Source organism: Triticum dicoccoides, chromosome 1A (genome assembly GCF_002162155.2).
Source record: "Triticum dicoccoides isolate Atlit2015 ecotype Zavitan chromosome 1A, WEW_v2.0, whole genome shotgun sequence".
NCBI classification, from domain to species: domain Eukaryota; kingdom Viridiplantae; phylum Streptophyta; class Magnoliopsida; order Poales; family Poaceae; genus Triticum; species Triticum dicoccoides.
The window spans coordinates 164444736-164453685 of NC_041380.1; the positions used below are offsets into that span (position 1 = coordinate 164444736).

The following is an 8950-nucleotide window of genomic DNA, read 5'->3' on the forward strand; positions in this document are numbered from 1 at the left end:
GAGCAAGCAGCTCTCGCTGATGACTCATCGTCCTCCTTGAGCCTCGCCATCGGGTAGAGGATATGGTTGGGGCCGATAGAAATGAGACTGGAAGGGGATTTGGTTGGTATGAGAGTACAAGAAGGGGATCTGGTTGGTATGAGAGTGCAGACACTTTTTGGTCGAGTTAAAGAAAAAAAGGTTTGGGCGAACCACCCGTCGGGACGAATGAACTTAGGAGATGACGTGTTAACAAAACGAGTGTCAAGATTCGTGCAGCGCAAACGGACGGTGATTAAAGCATTCGGACCAAATTCCTTGAAAACGGACGTCCGGGCATGATCTTTTCCATTTTTCTTTTTAAAATTCTATCGTATAAATTCCTAAAAAAGGCCTTTAGATCCGGAGGAGCGGGAGGGGAATTTCTTGTCGTTCGCTGAAACTGTTTTTTTGTTTTTTTGCGATGCGCTCAAACTGTGACTGTACTTACACCAAAGAGGCAAAGGCCTTGATTTGATAGAGAGAAAAACTAGAGGGTTTCGTGCAAAGAACAAGCCCTACAGCAGTGCCGCTCCTTGGCTCTTTCACGTCGTTGGCTCTTTCATGGCACCCCTGTCGGATTAATACCCGATTAATAACCCAACCCGCCCCAGCTAATTCCATTGATTAACGAGGAAATGACAGAGCCAAGGAGCGGCGGTGTTGTGGTGGCGTGCACCCGTCGATCCCAGGCCGACTTTAATTAGCCACGGAGAGCTGCTATACACACGACGTTTTTGAACGATACATGAACGACGCTCCACATCCAGCCATTGAATCAGGGAATAAAGTGCTTCACATCCATCTGATTGTAAATCGTGCATGCATCGTGCATGGAGTGTCGTCTGTCTAGTATTTTCGATTAGCCACAGTTACTACCACCTGCTTCGCAACCCCCGCCGCCATGAATGCGTGATCTGCTAGGCGGCTAGGGCTAGGCCGCTGCTGCTCACAGCCCCATCCATGCCTCTCTCTCTCGTCACCTCCCCAACCGTAAATTGAAAATGAAGTGAAGCGCCGTGGAGAAAACGAGGTCCAACATCGAGAGAACGCGGCAGCATAAATTCCAGCCGAGCAATGCCTCTGTTTCTCACTCTCTCTCTCTCTCTCTCTCTCTCCTTTTCTCTCTCAGCATTAATTATGGGGGGTTGCCTGGGTAGCTAAGCTAAGCTGCCTGCCTTGCTCGGCTGCGCTGGAGGAGAGGAGTCGCGGGCATGTGCTTGCATCCATCTCGGAGTTGAAGAGAGGGAAAACCGACTAGGTGGTAGCGGAGAGGAAATGGGGGAGGGGAACGGGACGGCGTGGGCGGGGGCGCTGTCGCCGGCGGCGCGGTACGCTGAGACGGGAGGGGCGAGCTTGACATGGGAGAACCTGACGGCCGTGCTGCCCGGGTCCGGCGGCCGGCCGACCAAGAAGCTCTTGCAAGGGCTGTACGGCTACGCCGTGCCCGGCAGGATCGTCGCCATCATGGGGCCCTCCGGCTCCGGCAAGTCCACCCTCCTCGACTCCCTCTCTGGTATGCATCCCAATCTACATACTCTCCTCTGGATCCAGTTCTGGCACGTTTGTTCCAGCGGGTTTACCCTCTCCTTTCGGATTTCTTTTTGTTGTTGTAATAGTAGAAAATTAATAATTTCTGCGTTTGTTGCAGGGAGGCTGGCGAGGAATGTGCTCCAGACCGGCAAGGTGCTGCTCAACGGCAAGAAGAGGCGGCTCGACTTTGGCGCGGTGGTGAGTGTGAAAATTATAGTACAAGCCTAATTATACTCTTAACAGTGAGCTATTTCCTGCAACAAAACTTATCATGCGCTTCATTCCCATTTTCTTGATCAAGACGTCGTGTCAACAAAATGAAGCTTCAGTACCATGCTTACGATTTCTTTAATTTCTTCAAAACGTTTGTCTGACGAATTTGTCAGTCACCATGTTGAGTAGGAGTACTCCCTATGCACAAAGTGACCATAAGCACCTTTATTACCCCAGCTGAAAGGTTGGATAATCAGGGGTCAAGTTAAGTTCAGACTGATTTCAGACTGTATTGGCTAAGAGCAGCATGCATAACAGTAGTTGTAGTTACCGTTAAGCTCATACCAAGACAATCCGATCGCTGACTTTGTTATCTGACGTCTATGAGGGTGCTTGGATACAAGAAATAGTCTCTTTTAGAGGCTAAAGTTCCAAGCACCCCTGACTAAAGAGAGGCTAGGACTAGGCTAAAATCTTTTAGTCATGGGAAACCTACTAAAATATGTATTAGCTCTCTCTCTCCTCATTTAATTCCTCTCCTTAGTTCTGGATTGGAGGGTTTGGAGGATAATAAATGCTCAATAACTAGATTTTAGTCTCTTTAGTACTTGGATCCAAGCATGGGTGAGACTAGCAAGTTTTAGTCCCACTACTTTTAGTCATGGGACTAAAACGTATCCAAGCATGCTCTATGTATCCATTGCGGCAGGCATCGATCGATGCGGAGGCTGGGGGCATTCTTTCCTTTCCGTAAAAACTAACACCGGCTAAAAACCCGTCTTCCACGGAATGGCTCTTTTGATCCCCTCTAATTCTGATGGATCATATGGATGGTACCGAATGCAAGCCTTAGTTGGTAGCTAGGCTTTGGAACACATCAAGCCCTTCATGTGCCGGTTCATACTCCATAATTAGTCTTCTGGTGGTTGATTTCCCATCTGAATTCAGTTTTTAGATATGATTCCTTTTGACGACTCTACTTTAATTTCTATGGAACTTGAGGCACTATACTGCTTAGGAAAGTATCTTGGGCAGTTCAGAGTTGACATCTAATAATGATCTAAAATAGATCTTATCTCAACAAGCTATCACATTCTAAGGTAGAAATAATAATACGCATGCTTTTGAAATGCCACTGAACAGTGCCAAAAATAGCCTAAGTCCATTTCAGCTGAGTGTCTCAAGGTACTTTGTCAGACTGTTGCCACGGAACATGTACTACGAGAATGACACTGCCATTAAAAGCCCAACCGATTCTTGTTTCATGTTAAATAGGAGGATGCATTGTATTACAAAATGCAGTTGTCAATCCCTTTCAGTATGTCATATTACAAACTGCAGTTGTCAATCGCTTTCAGTTTGACATGCATGCCACACACTAATGGTATTAGTCAATGAAAATAATTAATGTGGAATAGACACTCTCCTCTTGTGTAAAATTTTGATTTGTGTAAGGCTGCAAATTGTAAATGGAATGCTTCTCTTCCAGGAAAAAGGAAGTGCAAATTTCAGATTCCGGTAAAATCCTTAACCATGCCAAACTTGTAAAATTTATCTAGTCATATGCTCCTGAAAATATAAAAAGTAAGTATGTGTTAAACAACCCAAAACTCATGTGCCCGATGCCGAACTCCCAAGATTTCAGTTCCACTCGGGTATTTAGCTCTCACAAAAAGTTGCCAGGGTTCAGATTCAGCTTCCAAACAACAAAACCATTTGCACATTAAGCTATTATTTAGTTTAGGCTAGTTTTTCATGCCCAAACCTCGGGTCCCACATTACGAGATGATACCTCCTTTTTGCAGCACCCTCTTGCCAGAAAGATGACCTCCTAGTCTTACCAAAATTTTCAGTAGTTGTTTTGCGTATATAAGGAACATGGCCGTGTGGTAAATATGACTAACTGCAGTTTAAGTAGTTGTTGAGTGTTTAAGACCAATCAGTGTCAGAACATAAACCAAATGATTAAAAGAACTAATCAATACTGAAATTCTGATGCTACACGGCAGGTGTGGGTAGTGGGTACTGGATAGTAGCAATTTCAAGAACGATTATGTGTGGCGTATAGTTGTGAAATTAGTTATTCTAGTTTAACTCAGTACAATTTAATTCCTTCCTTTGCGGGGCAGTACATACAATCAATTTCACGACATAAAGCAGGTTCCATATGGAAGTAGTACGAATTATCACTGGATGGGGATAAGATTACACAATATATTAACATAAAAGGAGGATCCAGCTGAATCCGAAATACCCTTGAATGTTGTACTGAAAATACGAGCTACCAAATTTGTCTTAATAACTCCGATACCAGGAACCAAGATATAGTGAGCTCTCAAGTGTTTGACGTCGGTGGTGTGTACCTCGGTCTACAGGCGTACGTGACACAGGAGAACGTTCTGCTGGGCACGCTGACCGTCCGGGAGACGGTCACCTACTCGGCGCAGCTGCGGCTGCCGTCGAGCATGTCAAAGGCTGAGGTGCGCCGGGTGGTCGACGACACGCTGGACGAGATGGGCCTCCGGGAGTGCGCTGAGCGGCCCATCGGCACGTGGCACCTCCGGGGCATCAGCGGCGGCGAGAAGAAGCGGCTGTGTATCGCGCTGGAGATCCTCACCCGGCCGCGCCTCCTCTTCCTCGACGAGCCCACCAGCGGCCTTGACAGCGCCTCCGCCTTCTCCGTCATCGAGACGCTCCGCACACTCGCCATCGATGGCGGACGCACCATTGTCTCGTCGGTGCACCAGCCCAGCAGCGAGGTGTTCGCACTCTTCGACGATCTCTGCCTCCTCTCCAGCGGCGAGAGCGTCTACTTCGGGGACGCCAAGCTTGCACCACAGGTACTACTACTACAGTACTACATGTAAGGTCACACGAATCGCTTGCATGTGTTTTGTACGAGAACTTGCGCTCAAAAACACGGTTGCTTTTGTTTTTTGTCAGTTCTTTGCAGAAACCGGATTCCCCTGCCCAAGCCGGAGGAACCCATCCGACCACTTCCTCCGGTGCGTTAATTCGGACTTCGACGATGTCGCCACGGCCCTGAAAGGATCCATGAAGCTCCGAGCAGTATGAGCAAATTTAGGACTGGTTTTCCTTTTTAATGCAGTATGAGCAGCATGGTGACGTTTGGTACATGTTTTCTGATCGGGGTAAATGCATTTTTGTTTGATTTGAAGGAGGCAGATCTTGATCCCCTGTTGAAGTACTCGACTACGGAGATCAGAGAGCGGCTCGTGGATAAGTACCGGATCTCAGACTACGCCATGATGGTTAGGAACACGATACACGAGATAAGCAAAATAGTAAGCCACTCCCAAATTCCAAGCATCTTTCTGAAATTTCCTTCGATCTGAGTTTTTTTTTCTTCTTCTAAATTTTGATGTTGTTGCATTGGATTTGCAGGAGGGTGTGATGGAGGAGGCAGTGAAGGGCAGCCAAGCGACCTGGTGCAAGCAGCTGCGCACGCTGACCAAGCGCTCCTACATCAACATGTACCGTGACTTCGGCTACTACAGGCTGCGCATCATCATCTACGTCCTGATGGCCATCTGCCTCGGCACCATCTACTACGACGTCGGCAACGGCTACACCGCGATCCAGGCGCGCGCCTCGTGCGGCGGCTTCGTCTCCGGCTTCATGACGTTCATGTCCATCGGCGGCTTCCCCTCCTTCATCGAGGAGATGAAGGTCTTCTCCCTCGAGCGGCAGAACGGCCACTACGGCGTCGCCGCCTACATCATCTCCAACTTCCTCTCGTCCATGCCCTTCCTGTTGACCATGTCCTGGGCCAGCGCCTCCATCACATACTGGATGGTCAAGTTCCGGCCAGGATTCAGCTACTTCGCCTTCTTCGCCCTCAACCTCTATGGTGGCGTCTCCGTCATCGAGAGCCTCATGATGATCATCTCCGCCCTTGTGCCCAACTTCCTCATGGGGCTCATCCTTGGCGCCGGCGTCATTGTAATTCTGCAACCAATATTTTCTTCTTCTATATATGTATTTCATCACTTGGCACGTGCATTCTGATGTCTGACAGGATCGATGCTTGCATTTTGCAGGGGATCATGATGCTGACGTCTGGATTCTTCCGGCTCCTTCCGGAACTTCCCAAGATTTTCTGGAAATACCCAGTGTCCTACATTGTCTACGGCTCTTGGGGTTTGAAGGTACAGCTTTTGATCGGTCAGCTGCAATGGATTATGCAAGTAAAATCCTACTAGCTAGCTTGCATCTGAAACTGAAATCACTGCCTTGGCATGCAGGGTGCATACAAGAACGACCTGCTCGGGCTGGAGTTCGAGCCGATGACGCCGGGAGGCGAGAAGCTGACCGGCGAGTTCATCATCACCAACATGATGGGGCTGAGCGTCAGCTACTCCAAGTGGCTAGACCTAGCCATGATCTTCATCCTCCTCCTCGCCTACCGCATCACCTTCTTCTTTGTCCTCAAGGTCAAGGAGGCCGCCGCGCCCTACCTCCGCGTCGCCTACACGCGGTTCACCGTGAAGCGCCTTGAGCGGCGGGCGTCCTTCAGGGAGTCGCTGGCCATGACGTCCTTGTCCAAGCGGCACAACGCGCCGCACCCCATGGCCATGCAGGAGGGGCTCAACTCCCCCATGCAGCAGTACTGACTGGCCAATGTCAATGAGTACCAGGAGGAGCTGCCCCGGCAGTTGAGTTGATCATTACTATAGCAAGATGATAGCCGTCCGTGACATGCGTCTGTCACGATTACTTGTGTATGCGTTTCCACTTGTCAGTTTTGCTTGCAGGCTTGCGGCTTCGCTGGAAGCTTCAAGGTTCATAAACATACGGATGCATTCTTTAAAAGTTTGGTTTTACTGTAAGAAGTCGCCGCAACCAATACAGATACGAGATAATATTATGCCTCATTGTTTTGCTCGTTTGTTTTAGACTACCTACAATGGAAGTAACATGATAGTAATGTCACACATGTCTATAAAATAGATGATGTGGCAAGCAATAAACGAATAAAGACAAAAAAAGTGGTAACATATGAGTAACATCACACATATAAGGTAAGATGAGTCTATAGCCTAATAAATAAAATGTTGCATGTTATCACATATACTCCCTTTGTCCGGTGAAGAGTGTACATCTAGATATTTTAAGATAAATTATAGAGTCAAGTAAAAAATGCATTGAGAAGGTGCAAGTCACCATCTCTCTTCTCTTTAATTATTCAACTCCCAATGAGTTAAGTGCATGTAAAAATTAAGAAGATCATGTGTAGATTGTTATTGGTCTTGATTACCGTGTGATGAGAGACAAGATTTTTTTTTCCTACTTTAAAATGCATTGGGAAAATAGTAGTACACATTTTTATGGACAAATTTAAAGCTAAACGTACACTTCTTATCGGACGGAGGGAGTATGTTACTCCTCACTGTAGAGGTAGTAACATACTCCCTTCGTCCACGAATAAGTGTACATCTAATTTTTGTTCTAAGTCAAAGTTTTAAAATTTGACCAACTTTATAAGGAAAAGTAGCAACATTTATGACACTAAATTAGTATCGCTAGATTCGTTTGAAATGTACTTTCATAATATACCAATTTGATGTCATATATACTACTACTTTTTTCTATAATATTGATCAAAACTTTAAAACTTTAACTTAGAACAAAAATTAGATGTACACTTATTCGTGAACGGAAAAAATAGACTAGTAACATATGAAAGCGGACTAAAAGCACTCGGCGAATCGCCCCCGCTCCCCTACTCTCTCGGGATCAGTGCCACTTTTCTTAAATGTTTTGTTAATGTGGGAATACAAGACCCGGCGTAGAATGAAACAGTTCATACCGGTGTTGGGCCATTTAATATATGTGTACCGCCCAACGGTGTAGTAAAGACCAGGGGCAGGCCTAATTAACTCTCTCCCGTCTGCTTCCTTACCACGAGCTGCACGGACTCCATTGCCAGATCCGAAAGAAGCAGGAACCTTGCGAAGCCCGCATTGTTCTTCTTCCCAACATCCCAAATCAAGTGAAGAGGAAAAGTAAGCGGGGAAGTTCGTACATGGTTCCTGGTAAGCCCCAAGCTGAAGCTATTCCTGTATAGTGAACAGAGATAGTTCCTCCACTAGATAGCTCCAAGTTGAGCGGAGTGGAGCAAGTTCATGGCTATATATCAAGCAGGGACTGGGGCGGGGGGACGCCGACCATGTGCAAACCTAGGCCAATGACGCCGGCCATGGACCTAGCACGGCGTACATGACACTGTTGTTGTTGGTGAAGCGAAGCACATCCATGGCCAGCTTGACGACGACGGGGTTGACCAGGACGCGAACGACGGTCATGCTGAGTTTGACAACGAGACGACGAGGATGCGAGTGACGTACATGCGGCTCGAGGAAGCGGCCAGCTCATGTCGTGCTAGGAAGCGATGCAATGTCGCCGCTTCGCTGGCCGTGGTCACGCGGAACATGCAGTCGCCGCCCAAGGCAGGCGCGGTGTGCAAACACGATTGTTAGACTGTATTTACATGTGTATATTGTAACGTTGTATACCACCTCATTATATATATATGTGATAGGCCACCCCTAGAGGGTTGTGCCGGTTTCCCCAAAGCCTATTGTCTTACATGGTATCATGCTAGGTTACGTCCGCTTCCGCCTAAAAACCCTAAACCGCCGCCGCCGCCGCCGCCGCCACCGCCGCCGCCGCCGCCGCCGCCGCCACCGTCGCCGCCGCCGCCGCCGCCACCGTCGCCGCCGCCGCCGCCACCGCCGCCGCCGCCGCCGCCGCCGCCACCGTCGCCGCCGCCGCCACCGTCGCCGCCGCCGCGCCCGCCGTCGCCGTCGCCCGACTGCTATGACGTCCGCCGCTGCGTCCGGCTCCACCGTCACCGGTTTTCTGCCGGCCTCCCTCGCGGCACTTCTCTCGAGGCCGCTGGATGCCGCCTCTCTTCAGGCGCCGATCGGGACACGGAGCGTCGGCTCCCTCTTCGCGCTCCCGCCGGCTGCTACTTCGCCCGGGCAGGCGCTTGTGGCCCACACCGCCGCCGCCCCGTCAACCGCGGCTGTCGCGCCCACGGCCACTGCGCCGCTGGTGGCGGAGGACGTCGCGCTGGCAGGCTTCGCGGCGTCAACCGCGGCCATCGCGCCCTCTGTCACCGCGCCGGCTGCCCCTCTGACTGTCTCCACGGTGGTCTCACCTC

At 49.3% G+C, this 8950-nt stretch overlaps 1 protein-coding gene across 1 annotated transcript; it reads left to right on the forward strand.

Moving 5' to 3' along the window:
• Positions 1-926: 926 nt before the first annotated feature.
• Positions 927-6673, forward strand: LOC119368685 (ABC transporter G family member 12-like). Its single transcript, XM_037633874.1, has 8 exons — positions 927-1534; positions 1670-1749; positions 4140-4604; positions 4708-4833; positions 4944-5069; positions 5170-5727; positions 5826-5933; positions 6030-6673. Exons 1-8 carry the CDS (start codon positions 1297-1299, stop codon positions 6396-6398), a joined length of 2070 nt encoding a protein of 689 aa, XP_037489771.1. The 5' UTR covers positions 927-1296; the 3' UTR covers positions 6399-6673.
• Positions 6674-8950: the final 2277 nt, after the last annotated feature.

Excerpts from the sequence above, each read along its gene's own strand:
- LOC119368685 (XM_037633874.1), top strand. The coding sequence starts at position 1,297 with ATGGGGGAGGGGAACGGGACGGCGTGGGCGGGGGCGCTGTCGCCGGCG. Across the intron at positions 4,605-4,707 it reads ACGCCAAGCTTGCACCACAG|TTCTTTGCAGAAACCGGATT; the intron begins GTACTACTACTA and ends GTTTTTTGTCAG. Across the intron at positions 5,934-6,029 it reads ACGGCTCTTGGGGTTTGAAG|GGTGCATACAAGAACGACCT; the intron begins GTACAGCTTTTG and ends CTTGGCATGCAG.